Source organism: Adiantum capillus-veneris, chromosome 10 (genome assembly GCF_014529385.1).
Source record: "Adiantum capillus-veneris isolate H3 chromosome 10, ASM1452938v2, whole genome shotgun sequence".
NCBI lineage: Eukaryota > Viridiplantae > Streptophyta > Polypodiopsida > Polypodiales > Pteridaceae > Adiantum > Adiantum capillus-veneris.
The window spans coordinates 117,866,403-117,885,537 of NC_140940.1; the positions used below are offsets into that span (position 1 = coordinate 117,866,403).

Consider the following 19,135-nt stretch of genomic DNA (forward strand, 5'->3'; position numbering starts at 1 on the left):
CATTATACATATGCTATGACAAAAGGAAACTAATGCTATCTAGCTACAGCTAGACTGACGTCGTCTAATCAGACGTCTCATTGCGTCCAAGTGGCGTATCTGTCGGATTCTGTAAAAATAACAATAAGACGGCTTTCTGTAAGTATAAACATATAGTTTACAAAACAATACAACAAATAAAAAAGAGTAAAACCTAATACTAGCCATGCCGTCGTGAGAACTCAGAATGTCCATCAGGGTGTTTAAGCCCTTTTTGCCTGTGTACTTGCGCTCGTATGGTGTGGGGTCACATCTTGTATCGACCACTGTTCAAAACATACAAAGAATCCATTATGTTAGAATTTAAAAGTACAAATAGATGTAACTACCAAACCTAAAGAGCACTGCAAAAACACTTACAAAATCAGCCTCAAGTGATGCACACACGCCGCTCCCCAAGTGGTACAAGCTCCCTGCCTCTACTCACGCTTTGGCTGTCTCCTTTTGTTGCTTCCACTTGTCAGGATTCTCGCGTGCTACTCGCTTCGTATTCTTCCAATCTTCTTTGGCCATCCAATATGGTCTGCTCCACCCATGCTTTATTGCTTTTTGCACTTCAAAATGCTTGTGCTTGCAGTATTCGCTCATTCGAACCTTCATCGGGTCTTCATTGAAGCGATCATCCCGTGTTGACATGGGAAACTCATCATGCAACATACTGATGACTCTGTTTTTTAATTCACTTGGTACTTCACTCTAGGTGTTTAGTATGTAGTGTCTAAAACCTTGAGAGCAAAGATTGCGTATTCACGAGATCACCTTCTTGCCTTCATCATCCAAGATGATGCCTCCCCTGAAATCGACGGAGTACGGCAAGCCCTCTCGCATGTGACGCGTGAACTTGGGTGCCCCAGTAGGGGTCTCTAGTGGTGTGTCGATGGGGGTACGCATGTAGGTGTCTCCACTAGAGTCTGGGCCCCGAAGAGAGGAGTGTCAACTGGGGTGACTCCCGGAGGAGTAGGTAGTGGTGTGTAGCCAGGAACAGCCGATAGTCGCGCAAAACCTAGTATAGATGGCGATGGCATGGCTGGTGTGGGGGTGAGCAAATAAGGGGAAGGTAAAAGAGCCTCGTCGAACATGAGGCAGTGTTGAGGCATCAGTGGCGGCATCCCCACAACAACCGCCATCGCAACCACTAGAGCGTCGGTGCCTAGACGAGTGTGAAGATCGTCTTGTCGACACCGAAGCTTCGGAGCGTGCTGAATGCTCCGAAATAGAGGGAGACACTAAAGGATTAGAACGATGTGATGGTGCTCCAAGCGATGACGATCCTCGTACCACTGCCTCTGCTAGGGTGACAAAGAAGAAAGAAACTCATCATCATCCATGCCTGCATTAAACACACGAACATTTAATCTTAATATTGAATGGAGAAGAAAACATGGACAAGTAGAGAGAGAGAGAGAGAGAGAGAGAGAGAGAGAGAGAGAGAGAGAGAGAGAGAGAGAGAGAGAGAGAGAGAGAGAGAGAGAGAGAGAGAGAGAGGACTCATAAAGGGGGATGGACTCCTGTGTAGAGAGATTCCTGTGAAGTTCTTGTGAATTTGTCTGCGTATTTTAAAAGCACTGCGCACTGAGTGCGATGGAGACTGAGGCTGCAATCACGAAGGAGGTGATCCGTCACTGCTCATAAATGCTACTCACCCCTCCACTAGATCTAGTTGATCGGGTGAAAGAGACGCTAAGAAGCAGTAGTATTGCTTCTGAGCGTCTCTTTCATCCGATCAACTAGATCTAGTGGAGGGACCAGCAGTACCTATGAGCAGAGACGGATCACCTCCTTCGCAATTGCAGCCTCAGTCTCCATCGCACTCGGAGTGCAGTGCTCGTCGGCATATCAGACTTTCACGACACATCGAGGAGTGTCCCTGCTTGTGAGAACATACCTGGAGCATACGTACCTGGAGTGGATGCAATGACGATTAAACACAATTTAAATTTCTTAAGTATAGCCACATCAATACAATATATATTATAAAACAGAGCAAAATTGGACTGAGCATCTTCTCCAATCTCCTCCATTGATGCTGATGTGATTGGCACATGGTAGCCCTCATACGTCCGTGCACTACGAGGGGCTACCTCTATGACGTACCACCAGTTTGATGCAAACTTTGTAGGATGAAATATCACCTACCAGAGCCACATAACTTACATGAGAGCTTCCAAGCACATAACTTCTAAAATTAGATATCTTCCAAGTACATAACCTACTTGTTCACAATGCTCGGGTAGTACGAAAGTGTCTCTTAGGTCGATCCATTTTTTAGTTGAATCCACCTCAAGGAAACCAGACTCTCCTCTGCGCACAGTTGCGTTGCGACCCTCCATGTTTATCTTGAACCATTACACGTCGAACAAGTCGACAAAAAATCCTCTATAGTCGATCCTCAAAATCTCTTGAAGCGTGCCGAAGTAAGTGAGTTCCACCACCACAGGATTTGCATCAGGGGACCGTCGTCGACTAGACTGTTCAAATTTTGCCATGATTCCACAATCTTGAGTAAAAAATGCTTTTTGTCGATCTGTTCCACCCTAAAATGTCGACCTTTACAACATGCTACTGTGTATGACTTATACTACAACCAACAAAGATTATGAGTGGCCGTTCAAACATCTAGAAAGTCACTAGTCGTACATTGCATACTTACCTTGGTCGCGCAACCCCAAGAGTACTCCCTCTCCTCCTCAGTCACTTCTTCACCACACTGTTGTGCGCTTTTCAATTGGTTGTGCAACCATCTTAATCTCATTAATGTTGGTAGGCTCTCCAGACCCGCCGGATAATGCATCGATGGTCTTCTTCCCCATCTCCACTCGATCCGTGCCCTTTGTCGCTCTTGCTTTGCATCCTCGTATTGTGAAATCCACTTTTGCATCACTCGATTGTGAAGCATACAAAATCAGCTGATTTTAGCCTCTAGATCTTCCGTCATGTTCTTCTCAACACCAAGATTGCGCATGGCAATCCCCAGATATGCGCTCATCATCTATGGTTTGCCATAGCGTGTCCCGGGCTTTATCCAATTCTTCTAGCCACTCTCCAATGTAAACTAGGGACTCTGATACCAACCAACCTTCTGTCATGCTACCCTCCGGACGTACCTTTTGACGCACATATCCCTTAAGTTTTTTCATGAAACCTTCTAAAAAGAACATCCATCTGGAATGTATTGTGCCAGCTATTTCCACCTCATCAACTATGTGAACAAGAAGATGCACCTGAATGGTTAGCATGGTAGTAGGAAAGTGTTTCTCAAACATGCATACAACCTCCGCAGTGTTTAGTTTGGCGAATGGTATGGAGTCTACATTGATCTCCTTTTGTGAGATCCATTGCACCAACTTCGCAAGTTTGTAGATTGTGTTACGGACGTTAGGAGACAAACATCCCTCAATGGCCACCGGTAAAATAAACTGCAAAACACGTCTAGCAATGATATTAAAGTCCACACACAAATTTGTTACACAATTCCCACTATAATATATTCCACTTCAAACATATCTGACACATTTTATGCCAGTCGTGTGACTTCAAACCGGTAAGCTTTCCTTCTTTAGTGAAACACATTCGGAGCGAGTGCATTACGCCAATGGGGGTCCGCACAGATTCAATGGTCTCTTTTACTTTGCATTCTTGGGCTCCTGTCAAAATCCATGGTGCTTTAGGGAGTTTTATCGATCCATTGGATGCTGTCTGCGGCCAATATTTCTCTATACGATCCACATTTCTAAGGTCGACCCTTGCTCCCAAAGTATCTTTCTTGCCAGTCAGATGGTCCCATAGCAGATTACCCACATTCTTGAATATGTGCATTGGATCGAGCAAGTGATTAATATGAGTCGGGGCCAATATGGTAACTCGTACCATAGAAAGAGTCTCTTCATCCCTGGGGGCAAACCGTCATCACATCTCCTTCTGCTCTAACCATGCTTGTGCAGACATCCTCGGTGGCTCTCTTGCCAAAAAGTCGTCGCATAACACATGATTCTCTGGAAGATACGCTTGATGATCTTCGTAGATTTGCTTCTTCAATGAAGGCACTCGACGTGCATTCAATCTAGGTCCACATGTGACACATGCTCTGTATCCGCTTGTTTGAAGCCTTGCATGTATACACATGACAATAGATAAGCTTGAGAAAAACCAAGATTTACAGTGTTTGAGTTTGAGTGTAAATCACCTAAGCATTCTGTTAGTTCGAGATAGTCATGCATGGTCCACATTAGAATGCCTCTGATCAAAGCATTCCGTCGACCTGTGTGTCGGCTCATATCCACCACTTCTATGCCAATCCACAATTGTTGTAGCTCTTCCAATAGTGGACGAAGATACACATCCATATTCTTCACTTTATACTGCCCCGACACAATCAAGCTTAGCCACATGTGCCCCTTCTTGGTAGTCAACCACGGGGGAATGTTGTAGTTGACGATGACAATGGGCCATACACTGTAAGATGTTGATCTTTGACCAAATGGATTTATGCTATCCATAGCCAGGCCTAGGCGCAAATTTCGAGCTTCCTTGACAAAACCTGGCCATGTTTCGTCTATATGTTTCCACGCTGCACAATCTGTAGGAATCGGTAGCACACCATTCGAAGATTTATTCTAGGTGTTAGGTGCCATGATGCTAGGGCGGCCATGGACTTACATTCGAAGAAATGCTTGATGCGAGGAAGCAGAGGAAAATGTCGCAAAACCTTTTGTGGAATTTTTGTTCCGTGGAGATTTACTCGATATCTCTCGGAATCACATTTCGGACATTCTCCATGTCTATGTATTCCCCTCTGAAAAGAACGCAGTCGTTAGGATAAGCATGAATCGGATTGTAATCCATCCCCAAGTTTCACAAGATCTTTCTTGCTTCCTCTCTAGAATCTGGCATCACATTATCAGTTGGCAGTATGTGCTCTTTGAGCAATCTACATAGCGAAAAAAATGCGGTACACTTGTAAGTAATCTATCAGATCATTATACATCTAGAGTTTTTTATTAAAGTAAACACATTATAATAGATCACCTGAAAAGCGTTGTGACGCTAGTGTCACTCCATCCAAACTTTGCCTGCATGTTGAGAAGAACCAGGAGCGCCTTCAATCTAGCTCCATCATACAATGGCATACCGGCTTCACTTTTCATATCATCATAGATAAGCCTTTCTGAATCCACGATCGTCTCGATCATTTCATCGTTCTCGGTCTCAAACATTGCCTCGTTGGGAATGTGGTCTGCATGATCATCCTTCGAGCTGTAGGAGGCTACATATTGGGGCCTCATGTATGATGCTTGACCAAAGCGCCTGCGAACACGTCTCTTGGGTTGCAAGATTGCTTCCTGTTGGCCAGTGTCAGAGTCCGACGAGTTATAATTGGCAACAACTCGATCTATAATAGATGGATCAAACTCGCCAAATGACGAACATGCTGCAAAGAAATGCGTCTTGTCCGTCACACAGCATGCTTGCATTGATTACAAGGACATAAGATCCTTGTTGAGAGATAGGTGTTTCGGTTGGATGGCCCCACATCTTCGTCACTACTCATAATGAAGGTAAAAACCTTATAACCTGGAAATAAATTTAATCTTCTATTGGCATCCTCCATCTTTTATCTCTCTCTCTCTCTCTCTCTCTCTCTCTCTCTTTGTTCACACTATAAACTACCTCATATTCTCTAGTCATGTCCAATCACGGCACACCTCGGTCTAGAGGTGAAGGAGATGAAAACCACTGGGTTATAATATCGTCTTTATTGGTGGGTATGAGAAATCTACACACACACGTCTACATGATAGTGCATGTAGTGGACAAAACCTCTTTGCCTCTTCTCTAGCTATAGCAATTCACAGCATCTTAACATCTCTTCACAGTAGATCTTTGTTCGAGGGATTACTTAGCACATTACATGTTGGCCTCCAATCTGAGTATCATGCCGTTGAAAGCTTTTCAACTTATGGTCGCATCTGTAGAGAGGAAGAGAAGGATCACCGTTCGCCTAACTCTAATTTTTTTACCGTAATCCCGAAGGTAGACTCTAATATAAAAACTCAACCCAAAATCTAATCTCAAATCTAACCTAATTGAACATGTGATGATTCGCGGCTAATTGAATATGGTTAGTGTGTGAGTTAATAGGTGTCAGATTTTGATGGGAATATACGTATTGTTGTGTAACTATGTTTGCTCTTTGGGCAAAGCGTGCCTTCATTGACATGCACTAAAATCTAACCTAAATCTAATCTTATCTTAAATCAAACATAAATCTAGATCTAAGTTAATCTTAAACTCAAAATAAACCTAAATTTAATCTAATCTTAAATCTTAACCTAAACCTAGACATAATCTAACTTAAATCTAAATTTAATCTAGTTAATCTTAAATCTTGTTTTAATATTAAATCTAAATCTTATTTAATCTTAAACTCAACATAAACCTAAATCTAATTCAATCTTAAATCCTAAACCTAAATGTAATCTAACTCAAATCTAACATAGCTAGCTATTTTAAATCTTGCCCTAATTTTAAATCTAACCTAATTTTGATTTAAAGTAAATCTAAATCTAACTCAATCCTAAACTCAACATAAACATAAATCTAAATGTAATCTAACTTAATTTTATATCTAATTTAAATCTTAACATAATCTCTCTCTTTGTTTTCTCGCCTTACCTCTCTCTTTTGTCTTCTCCCCCTCTCTCTCTCTAGCTTTTTATTCTCTCTCTCTTTCTCTTTGTTTTCCTCTCTCTCTCTCTCTCTCTCTCTCTCTCTCTCAATGTATGTGTGTATGCATTCTTTGTTTATGCATGTGTGTGTGTGTATGTGTTTTTGTTTATGCATGTGCTCTCTCTCTCTCTCTCTCTCTCTCTCTCTCTCTCTCTTTCTTTCAAAGACACAATGTGTGTGTGTGTGTGTGTGTGTGTGTGTGTGTGAGAGAGAGAGAGAGAGAGGGAGAGAGAGCAAAAGAAAGAGGGGAAGGGAACATGAGAGAGAGGAAAGGGAAGGAGCATACCTGGCTCTCCTTCCTCTCCTCATGTATGTGTGTATGTGCGTGTGCGTGTGTGTGTGGGGGGGGGGGGGGGGGGGGGGGGGGGGGGGGGGGGGGAAGAAAGAGAGAGAGAGAGGGAGAGCGTGTGTTACCTCTTTTACTTGAGCGTCGAAAACTCAAATATGAGATCTGAGTTTCTGGCGCTTTCGGTTTATTTTTTACCCCTGTTCGGTGTCACTATGAGCGTGCTATACAACAAATAGAATAGCGACGCTATGGATTTTCACTTTTGAGCATCTCACTGCGAGCGTCGCTAATGTGAAGTACCTCTTGTAGTGATTGAGAATGTCCAATGCCATTTCAGGGGTTTCAAAGACAAAATTGTAATGGTTCTAATTTGGTAGGGCTTGAATGATTTCAAGTACAGCACCTCGAGGGCCCCACTGATTCTTGATCCACGCTTTCAGGGCTTCTGCTGGTGGTCTAGGTCCTACAAGGAGCCCTACAATCGCTCTGCCCTCAAGATCCTTTTCAAGTTTATTGATTTGAGGAGAGGGGAGTACAATAGAAGGCTTGTCATCTTGACGCTGGCCTTCAAGTGGGTGAGAATGGCCTTGACCTTCAGGGTGAGGAGTCTGAGTAGCACCTTCGGGGTGGGTTCCCCCTTGGCTTCCTCCCATGGAACCCTAAGGCACAGATGTTAATCCACAAGACTGTGTCTGCCCGTCATGCTCCCCAAGCCGGATACACACCATTCCTACACACATGCCTTCCTTCCTCCTCGAAGACTTCTCCCGAGAAGAGCGCATACACCAAGATTACTTGTACCATTGCTGTTATAAGTTAACACGAGCGATGATTGGGTGGTTTTTATGGTGGATTATGTAAGTACGTCAAGCACCACACTTCATTTCAAAAAGTCTTCCATGTGTCTGTAAAAGATTTTCATAGAATATGGCTTGCTTTTGGACAATTTTTGACAGGTAATAGAGAACCCACCAGGTTGGAGAGGACATATGCATCGCAACACAATATGGATAGGCTGTTGGAGCTCCTTATGCATCGACCTCGAGAGGTGAGAACTGTTACTGCGTACCATAGATCTCTTAGTGGTATGAAGAACATGTAGAGTAGTGTCTAACTACATTTTTGAAACCTTTTTCCATTTTTGCAAACACCCCTTGCAGAACCATTGCAACATGATGGGCTAAATGATCCTCCCTAGGAGCTCATCGTTTATACAGATTGTAGTTGTTTTGTAAAACATGATTGTCACTTTTGACTTCAAAAGAAGTGGAAAAATTTTGAGGATTTGCCTATGAAGGGCTAGATTAAAAATGTGGAAGGGTGGACCAAAGACAACATTGCCCTTAAAAGGCACTTTCTCTTTTCGCTACATATACATGTATATTATGTAGCACTAAGTATAATATAATGATTTTTTTTGTCTGAGTGACGATACATTTTTGTGTTGAATTTGGCTTTAAAAAATGAAGCTAGAGTTGCCTATTTCGTATTTTGAAGGTGTGTCGTTTGAAGGGCTGATTACTAGAAGTCCCTTTGCTAAAGAAGGGCTCTATAAGGTAGACCTTCCATAGAAAGTATCCACCTTGCAAAAATGAAACAATCAAGCTACAAAGCAGTGAGACCTGATTAGACTAGAGGGAGGTTGCGGATGTCATCCACGAAAGAGAGAAAATTGTGGTTTTGGAGTAAGGCTTGACGAGCCAGATCGCTGAGCTGCCTCGCTCTCGCTCTCGCTCGCAGGGAGCTTGCCAAGGCTCCACTCATGAGTTGCCTCACTCCCCTCTCCACCTGCGCCCTGCTGGCCTGGTTGTTTTGGTCGCGCTCCAGCGTCAGCCCCACCTTCCACACTTGCGACGCCAGCCAGCAATTGGTCACTTGGTCCATGAAGCAGGGCCAGCCCAGCAATGGCACGCCACTGCACAGACTCTCCAGCGTGGAATTCCACCCGCAGTGTGAAAAGAAGCCGCCGACGGCGGGGTGGGACAGCACCATGGCCTGCGGGGCCCAGCGAACCACCTTGCACACCCCCTGCTTCCGCTGCTCTAGAAAGCCCGCTGGAAGCATCTCCTCAAGCTTTACACTACTACTTTTAGCTTCTGAGCCTCCCTTAATGCCATTCTCACGGATGACCCACAAACATCTCTGGCCGCTTCCGGCGAGTCCCAATGCCAGCTCCTGCACTTGCTCCACCGTCATGGTCGATACGCTCCCAAAGGCCACAAAGATGACGGAGGCGCCAGGCTGCAAGTCCAGCCACTCCCTGCACTCATCAACCTCCTCCACCCAGAAGCTCGACCCCCCGGACACTGCATCGCCGCCTTCGCCACCGCCGCCCACCTTTGCCTCGGTCATGGGCAGCAGAGGCCCCACCAGTCGAATGGACTTGGGCCAGCAGTTTCCATAGTTTGGATGCGGGATGCCTTTCTCGAACTCGAGGGTCAGGGCTCCTAACACCTCTGGCTCCAATGCTTCAAAGGAGTTGCCAATCACTCCCATTGCCTTTCCCATGCACTTGAAACGATCGCTCAGCACCCCCCTGATCCAATCCACGCCTGCCTTTCCGAAGAATCGATACTCCAGAGGCATATCTCCAGGATGTATGCCCATGGGCAACCCAGGTACGCAAGTGACTTAGCTTCATGGGAGTCTCCCTTGAGGCTGTTGCCGGTACTGCAATACAAAACAGAACAATATCCACATTAACAAATAATGCTAACAACGTTAGCTGGAGGATTGGGATCAGAGGGGGTGCAGAGTGTCCTTACCATTTGCCTCGAAGGGGTTGTAGCCGGAGGCGATGATGGCATCGACATGTAAGTAGATGGAGAAAACAGAAGCACATTGAGGCCAGAAGATGAACTCCGGCACTGCCGCTTGCTCCGCCATGGAAGAAGCCCATCGCAAGAAGAAATCGCTGACTATGCAGGTAATGGGGTGGCCCTGGGAGGCGAGCGTTTCAACCAGCTCCAGGGCGCTTTTAAGAAGGCCGTGATCGATGGAGTCCCGAAGGAATTCGGTCCAGGTGTTACGGTCGAAGTCAGGTGGGAGGCCGTCCTTAATGCCCAGAAGCTGGAAATGACTATGGGCGGCGTGGGTGCCAGAGCTGCTGAGATGTTGCTGGGAGCTGCGCACAAGCTTGGCGTAAAGGTAGTCGACGGTGGCAAGGGTAACTCGCACGCCTTGGGCAACCAAGCGCTGGCCTACTTGCATGAATGGGTTGATGTGGCCCTGCGCTGGGTAGGGCAGCAGCAAGGCGTGGGGCGACGGTTTAATGGAGCCAAGGTTGCTGCTGCTGATTGACTCCACCTGCTGCTGGCGGGGCTGCTCATGACTAGATGCCATTGCAACGCCGAGAAAGCAGACAGCTTAATAAAGGCCAGAAGTATTGCCACTGGAAGAAGAGAATATATATTGGGTCTTACAGTACGCTTCCTTCCTGCTCAAGGAATACCTGGGGTTGGACTTGGACCGTGGACGAGTCTCGTCTATATGTAACACGGGGTCGAACTCAAGGGATCAAGGGTGGGAGTTAAATCGACCGTTCAATTTGATTCAGGAGACCTTTCGAATTTTGGGGGCGCAGAGGAAAGCGACAAGCAAAAAGTAATCCGCCTAGCTATACGCGCCCAAATCCTCCTGCGCCGAAAAGCTCTGCCGACGAAATTTGATTCAGGAGACCTGCTGGGAACCTGCGCGACACACAGTCGGGTTGCCCAAACCTGCGCGACACTGTGCCAAAGGCATTACACAGCCTGCATTACACACAACGGGCACTGCCCTGCTTGACACTGCGCGACACTGCCTTGCTCGACACTGCGTGACACTGCATTACACAGCCTGCATTACACACAGTCAGGCAAGATGCCTGCGCAACACTGCCTGCTCGAACTGCAGAGCCAGTTTTACACACAGTCGGGCATGCATAGTGCGACCTGAGGGTGGCCGAAAAAAATCCGTGAGGTGCTGCTGTGAAATCTGCACGAAGGACTGTCGTATGCTGTGTAACCTGCTTGACTGCATACGACGAACCTGCACGGATTGAGTGACACGGGGAATGCTGTCCTCATTCGGAGATATGTTGTCCATGTGAGGCAAGGTGTTATCGTATGTCGAGATTCCTGCTTGACTGCTTCTGCCGAACCTGCACGAAAGTTGGTCATTGTGAGTGCTCTCATTTCATGCATTGTTCGTTGAGTACTTTAAGCTATTGTTAATACACTGAATTAAAACCAGAAATACCTCTAAGCAGCAAATGAAATGAGGGTCAACAGTGTTAGAATGTGGTTGAGGGTTGAATCATGCTTCTACAGAAATTAGAGGTGTATATGTAAAAGACTGTCTCGCATGGCTTGCATATCACCCAATTTTGGAATCATTCACACGGTCATTGAAGAAAGATAGATATTAAGATGTCAATGTTGAGTTCTGATCCTTGTTTTGCATTTATCGCATATGTTTGCCAATGATGTGCATGTTGTGAGGAATTTTTGAAGGAATAGAGGCCCTGTGTCTGGTATTCTTAAAGCATATGTTGGCCTTAGCACAACAATCTTTATGGGTCTATGCTCGTCCCTCTTCACCGGTCACGTCTTTCTGCTTCTTTCTTGCTGAGCATCTGAAATCTGTCATAGGTGTGCAGAGATTACTTCAAAGCCCAGGGTCGATTCTGAGTAATTTCATAGGTGTGTAGAGATTACTTTCATCGGGATTACAAATATTTGCGGCTTCAACTCAAGGGGAGTATAGGGTGTAATACTTCTACAATAAGCTGATGGCGAATCATGAGGTATGTCTACGAGCTTACTTTTCTCAGAATGCCACACAATGTCGACGTAAATTGCGTATCTTTGGAGATTTTTGGTGCTTTTGAAGCATGTAATCGGGCAGGGAAAAATTGAATGTTGTTTTCCGTCTCATTGTCAGGAATTGAATCCATTCATTGAGGTTATGGGAACAAATGGGAAGGTTATTCGTGAGTGTCATGCATCGCAAACATGTATTGACCAAAAGGTTTCTTACGAAAGGTGATGCCTTCTTATTAGGCATTTAAAGATTGTGCACAAAATCACAAATATTCACGTTCCAGAGCACAAAACAGGACGTCCTAAAACCGGTGAACGACCACCACGACCAGTGTCTCCTAGATCGAAACGCCAATGCGTTACAAGGTTTGGAGATATTGCATATAAAGTTAGGGCGGCACGAAGAAAATTTCACAAAGATTTACAAGTGCGGGCAACAAAAGAGTGGGAAAGAGTCTTTGATAAAGAGGGAAAATCGCAAATAGAGTGGGAAGAGTCATGGATTGAAGCGCAAAAGTCTGCATGGGAAGCAGACATGCCAAGTAGGATAACAAAGCTAGAGGCAAAAATTAAGCGCGGATACAAACCCCGTGCTTATGGAGTTCCACATGACGCTGACATTCCTCGAGAAGAAAACGAGAGCGACGACAAAGAGGGTATTAAAGTTTCAGATGATGAGTCTGCCATCGTAAGTTTACTTTCCTTGACTACACACTCACATTCTCTTTATAGTGACAAGTTTTTACATTTATTTCAAGCTATAATTTGAATGTTATTGTAGCCGGTTTCATCATCGACCGCTAGCTTTGCGCATGTCGAGACCATTTCTTTCTTGGTGAGCCATGATCGCCTTGTGTGTGAGATTGATCACTGCAATATGGATCAGTTCTTGGATAGGTGTGTTACTAACGTAGATTTACTCTTTTGTATGTAAATCTTGCAAGCGTAATTAGAAAAACAAACAGTGTAAGTGTGTGCATTTTTTCATAGGTGCCGTAAGGGAGTCACTTTTGTTTTGCGGTCTTCTCGATCTGGGCTTGAGTCGGGGTTAGATGCCCATGTCATTGATGATGTTCTAGATCTTGAAGCTTCTACAAAAACGATCAACCTTTTTGCATTGTAAGGAAATAAACTTTATGCCTAAGTAACATTATAGATTTTTTGCTTTGTTCACTTGTGTATCTCATCCTTCATAGGAGGATGGAAAGCATATTGCCGCCCGATGTTCTCTCAGGTGTGTGGTGGGTAGACAGCTTGTGGTTCCCATTTGTCTCTGAGCGTGCTATAGGAGATCATACGTTTAGCAATTTCTTTGGGACACCTGATTTAGGAGCTCACGTATTTACCTTCTTCCCCGTTTTGGATGGGTATGGATGTTTTACTTTTATGTATTTTCGTAGTATCAAAACTGTCAAAGCTTCAAGTCTGAATGTGTGTTCTTACATAGATCACATTGGGTTCTTGTGGCATTTTACAATCCCCATCTCATACGCATACCCACTCTTTCTCGACGACGTTCAGCTATACTTCTCTTTGACTCTCTTTCGATTGTCTGCATGGAGAGACTCTTACCACACGTGTCTAGGTATGCATTGTTTTTGCTTTAAACATAATGGTCACATTGTTTGCATAATTTTAATTAATCAATTGCTTGTGTTTGAAGGGTACTAAAGCATTTTAGTAAGCATTGTTCAAACCTTCAAGTTAGAGAAGAACTTGAAGATCCGCGGGAAGCTTGCGAACTCCTCACTGCACAGGTTTATGGCACAATTTAGGGTTGTGTGCTATTGCATTGTGTAGTGAATTTTTTGTTGTTGACTTATACACATGTTTGTTGGCTATAGTGTCCTCAGCAGCCAAATTCTACCGACTGTGGTTATTATGTGATGACAGCAATGAGGTTATTGATAAAGACCACTCTTAAAGATCAAAAGCCTCAAGGAAATTTGGTAATCGCTTGTCTTAAGCACTCATTATAGTGTGAACTCTCACTACTTTTTTGCATTTCTAATGCTGTGTGTTCTTTTCAGTTAAAAAAGAATTGGTTTGCGCATGAAGAGGTCGAGTTCACGAGACAGAAACTCAATGCTTGGTTGAACAAGGCTTTGGGTGAGGTCACACTTGGATAGGCCATGGTTTAGGTCGATGTTGTGTTCACCTTTTATTGTATTAATGGCAAACTTTGGAAGTCGTCATGGCCTACTTTGTATCGATGATTTTGTTAACAGATATTGTCTATATTTACATTTTGGTCCACTTTGTGTGTTGTAATTTGTGGCAGGCTACAATGCTGAGAATCTTACTTACATGGGATATTGTCATGTCTGGACTTGATTAATCTACTCAAGCTTATGGGACGCTTTTTTGTAGAATCCAGTCTCCTGATATTTTTATGCAAAGCTGTACACGAGCAGGTACACCAGAATGGGGGGTGAATGAGGAGCACATGCACAGCACATGTAATCTGAATACACACAAAGAGGTGCCCACACACACACAAGAAAGCTTTTATAGTACTTGGCTGGATTATGAGTAGTGAGGCTTTGCATGTCGAAGCCTACCGATCCGTCCTTGATGTACAAATTACGTTCAAAATAATTTTATCTGGTTTTGGTTTGTAAATTTCTGCCTTTTGGTCCTCCACAGATGGAGTATGCAATTCCATTGTTTCATTTGTTTCTCAAGTGTTTAAATGAAGGTGATTGAGTTGCTGGCTTTTTATTCCTATTTTAGGCTGGAATGACAATGTGCCCTGCTTTGGTATTTTGGAAGAAAGTGTATCAGTGTCAGCATCTTTACATGCTGGTGATGAAGTTGTTGTAGCTCAGCTGCCACTCAAGGATACAGAGAGACCAGAATTTGAGGGTGAAGCATGCGTACTTGAAACCAATGTTGAATCAGGGCAATGCGGACAGCACTCAACATTCAGATGCTAATATGGTCGTGGGTTTGGATAAAGTGTCCTGCTGAATGGTTTGAGGGTTCTATTTACTCGAACGAATGGAAATTTACAATGCTGAGGCTGGTCTTTATGAGGAATACATGGTCTTTATGAAGAATACATGCTTGTTTATTATTCCAGAAGCCTGGTCTTTATGAGGAATACATGCTTGTTTATGAGCAATACATGGTCTTTATGAGGAATACATGTTTGTTTATTATTCCAGAAGCCTGGTCTTTATGAGGAATACATGCTTGTTTATTATTCCAGAATTTGTCTGTCTCTCTTTTGCTTTCGATTTGTCCGGTGATTATAGCCCATGTTGTCTTAGCAACAATACATGTTGTGACAGTTCTGAGAAACAAGCCTTTAAAAATGCCTTGCATCTGGATGATGACGATGCTTCGGCTTATGCCTACATGCAGAAAGTTTAGAGTACATGGCCGCCCATAGAAACACCAGAGTTGACTCCTCATTGATATCCTCCACTCGGTTTGGATCAAGAAAATATATGAAGGCCTGCACTGAAAACAAGAGGGCTCATGGCCTGCAATTAAAACCCAAAAGCACTGCCTAATTGACAAAAAGTTCGACACAAAGGAGTGTTGATGCTACTGTTCCACTAAAATGTCATAAAGTGGTAGCGTTTCACTTTACATAAAAGTGGTAGCGTTTCATTGCAAACCAGACCACTAAACAACTACAGCAAAAATGACCCATTGAAAAGTCAACACTGTCTCTTCTATGGAAGATGAGATCCGGCTGCCTCATCCTTAGGCGGAGGTTATTTACACACAACAAGTCTCTTTAAGTTGTATTTACAGAGCGAATATCCATTTCAGCCTTTGCATGATGCCATCCTTCAAGATGGATTCTTATGCTTTCAAAGCACACTAGAATTAACATACATGTCGACTTTTGCTTTCAGAGCACACTAGAATTAACATACATTTCAAGAATTGGTTTACCCACACTTTCATAATGGGATATGATTACTAGTTGCAAGTATAAGCACACTATTTGGAGAGAGGTCTTGGCTCCGCAAACGCTCAAAAATGCAAAGAGATTTTTAACAAAGCAAAGCAAAAAACTGATGTAACAACTCATTACTATGTTCAAAACTTAAAAAGTAATCTCAACAAGTTGAAATTAACAACCCTCTTGAAACAAAGTAATCTCGACACAATGTGTAGAGATCACTTTTGTGGTAGGGAGCTCTTAGTTTCTAAACTCTCTAGAAGAAAAGTAATCTCAGCACAACGAGTCGAGATTACTTTTTTCCCAGAGAGCTAGAATCCCTAACTCTCTGGAAAAAAGTAATCTCTGCACAACGTGTCGAGATTACTTTTTTTCCAGAGAGTTAGAATCCCTAACTCGCTGCCATAAAAGTAATCTCTGCACAATGTGTCGAGATTACTTTTTTTTCCAGAGAGCTAGAAATTTTGAACTGTTAGCCACTCCCTGTAAAAAAAGTAATCTCTGCACAATGTGTCGAGATTACTTTTTCTCTAGAGAGTTGTTAATTTCTATTTCTCTGGAGAAAAAGTAATCTCGACACATTGTGCAGAGATTACTTTTATGGAAGAGAGTTAGAACTTTAGATTTGTGTACTATTAACGTAATCTCAACATACGAATAATGTTTGGTTTAAATCAAAATTGAATAAAACTCGTCAAAATTTTCATTTGTATTAAAAAAAGCTTGAAATATAATTGTCATAAATATGTCATTACATGGCTTCGACTAGAAGAATACAACAATAGCATTCTGACGATGGAAGCTTTGATGCCTGGTAGTTGTTCTCCATTTTCTCGGGTAAGTGTAAAGCAATACTCAACATCTTCTGCACCACCAAATTGGTAAGAAGAAATCACCCCCCCAAAACTCTCAGCTTCATTACAGACGCGAATCACTTGACCCACTAGAGATTGAATGACCTTTTCCTTGATGTATATAGGCTTTACTGGGAGGAGAGCATGACACGTGGGTGTGATTTGAGAATCCACTAGCAAGGTTTTGGTGCAACAATGTGGACACCAAATACGGGGCCACTTATCAAAACGGACACGCGATCTCCCCCTTTGGTGCTTGCGTCTGAGTTGGCCGTTTGACGCAATGGTTTGGAAGGTTGGCCCGTTCCATCAAGGTCTATGCTTTGTTGTTCTTCACATGTGCGAACTAGTGGTACGCCATGACCGAGCCGAGTTGCTATAACATGGGCTTGTATTTGTTTAATACTCCCTCTGGCAGGGAGATCAATCTTTGTAGGGATCACAGATGTTGAGAGTGTCCCTTTCATGTTTTGCAACTGTTTCCTGATGACTTCAATCTCTTTGGGATCCTTAGAATACACCTCTTTTTGTATAGTTGACAGTGCATCCTTGAGGTGGTTGATGAGATCCACCACATCATCTTCCCTCTCTTGTACATTATTGTCACTATCGCGTGCTTCAAAATCACGATGCATGACATCTTTGTAGATGTTGGATGCGTCTTCATGTGCACCATGTAGAAATTCTTTCAAACGAGGAAAGTGAGTCAGTACTATCATTAGAACACCATTAAGATGCTTACATTGACTGCCCCAATCCGGACAATCACAATAATTGCTTTGCAAGCTGACATAATACCATATACTCTCAGTTGTGGCACTTTGAATCTTGAAGAGAAGTGACCCTTCATTTATAACCTGAAAGGTAGATGGTGTGGTTTGAAACCTTTGCAAGATTCTCTCCCCTTCAAGCATTTTTGCTGTCTGCATCTTTGTCCCCCCCCGAACGCCATATCGCCCAGAGTCAGCTACCATGCAAAGCATGAATTAGACACGAATCCACACCTTCAACGTATGCTTTGCAATAAATAGAAAAGAGAACAAATTACCTATTTCTTGTTTTTGTTGAAAGAACCTCAAGAGGGTACCACCGATGCGACTTCCAGACTTCGAGTCACCCACAAGCGCATGCAAGAGCTCCAAGATAGATCGATTAATCCGAGCATCCAAAAGAGTATATTTAATATATTGCCATAAGCGCTCCACCAAGTTTGTGGTGTCAACATTTCCATGTCTAAACATTCGTCCAAACCTTGGCCATCGGGTTTTCCACATGCAATCCCACCCACACCATCCATTAGTAACATAACGAACTATATTTGGGTACGGTGAATACCTCACCAAAAGCTCTTGAAATCTGCCTTCAAAATCTGATTCTGTCGCACAATGCATTAAGTTTGACAAATCATTATAAACATCGTCCCTTAACTCCTTTGGAACCTACATTTCAAAACAAACGTGCATATGTTGTACATCGATTTTTTTTTTTAGATCAAATAGTTACAATTAAATAACTTACCAGTATAATACCTGAGGTAAGAGATTCTCCACCCATGCTTTCTTGGTATGGAACCAACATAGTAGAACACGGCATGCAACCTGATACTTTTTTCCATTGGCGTCAACACTCCAACTATGCGGGTCTTCATCCACGACCTTCGATATAGCCTCTAGTTCTTGTTGTGACTTATCAATCACAATAGCTGACGGACGAATGTGGCCCATCCTCTCAAATACTACAGCAACTGTCAACTTTAAAGAAATAACGTCATGATGACAGCCAGGATCTGTCGTACACAGCATGAACCAAATTGGTAGGCCAACACCTTGTTGGTTTGGCAACACTGCAACATATAATGGTAAACCATATATGTTTGTTTTAAATGTGCTGTCAATAGCCCATGAGTTATTTGTAGAGAATCGCTTGGCCATTTGTAGCATCCAGTCATCTTGGATGATCAAGATAAAAGGCTTATCTTTGTCATTAACTGCCGATGGATTGTATGGTTGGCAATAAACCACCTGCATAATTTGAATGTAAGAAGAAAATAAATTTGAACTACTCTATATGACTTATGACAAGACATTACCTTGTTGGTTTCACGTAATTTCATAGCCTCCGTATACATAGAAACCCAGTCATCATCTGATACGCGACCTGTATCAACTTGATCACTTAGAGGGTATCCTTTGTATAAAGCAATTTACTAAAGAGGCAAGTCAAAGTGCTACCTCGATAACGCATTTGATAAGACAAGATATTGATTTCATGCGGTATCATAAAGAACCTGTAGATAGTACAATCAAGAAGGGAGGCTCGCTCCATGTGAAATCTTTCTTTTGACAAAGACATAGAAGCAACATATCGAGCATTTCCGACATCAAAGAGATCTTCCATGCAACACTCAATTACGGATGGATGGACAGGCAAGTGATATATATCACTTCTTGAACCTGGAACATGACCACTGTGACTAGTGTTTAGATAAATATGAACATCATTTCTC

General features: G+C 43.3%; 1 protein-coding gene and 1 pseudogene across 2 annotated transcripts; one reads left to right on the top strand and one right to left on the bottom strand.

The window, feature by feature from the left end:
- Positions 1-8,883: 8,883 nt before the first annotated feature.
- On the bottom strand, positions 8,884-10,406 carry LOC147449518 (linamarin synthase 1-like; annotated as a pseudogene). Its single transcript, XR_015189549.1, has 2 exons — positions 9,820-10,406; positions 8,884-9,724 (listed from the first exon to the last, which is right to left on the bottom strand). The product of XR_015189549.1 is annotated as a linamarin synthase 1-like (transcript).
- A 1,419-nt stretch (positions 10,407-11,825) lies between these two features.
- LOC147449519 (uncharacterized) lies at positions 11,826-14,792 on the top strand. Its single transcript, XM_086521583.1, has 11 exons — positions 11,826-11,840; positions 11,942-12,019; positions 12,095-12,544; positions 12,638-12,753; positions 12,847-12,975; positions 13,053-13,223; positions 13,304-13,441; positions 13,520-13,613; positions 13,701-13,805; positions 13,887-13,965; positions 14,590-14,792. Exons 1-11 carry the CDS (start codon positions 11,826-11,828, stop codon positions 14,790-14,792), a joined length of 1,578 nt encoding a protein of 525 aa, XP_086377709.1.
- The last annotated feature ends 4,343 nt before the right edge of the window (positions 14,793-19,135 follow it).

What these genes read in the sequence shown, in the direction of transcription:
- LOC147449519 (XM_086521583.1), top strand. An exon ending in TTCTTCCCCGTTTTGGATGG is followed by an intron (nt 13,224 to 13,303) that starts GTATGGATGTTT and finishes GTTCTTACATAG; the next exon opens with ATCACATTGGGTTCTTGTGG. An exon ending in AAAAGCCTCAAGGAAATTTG is followed by an intron (nt 13,806 to 13,886) that starts GTAATCGCTTGT and finishes TGTTCTTTTCAG; the next exon opens with TTAAAAAAGAATTGGTTTGC.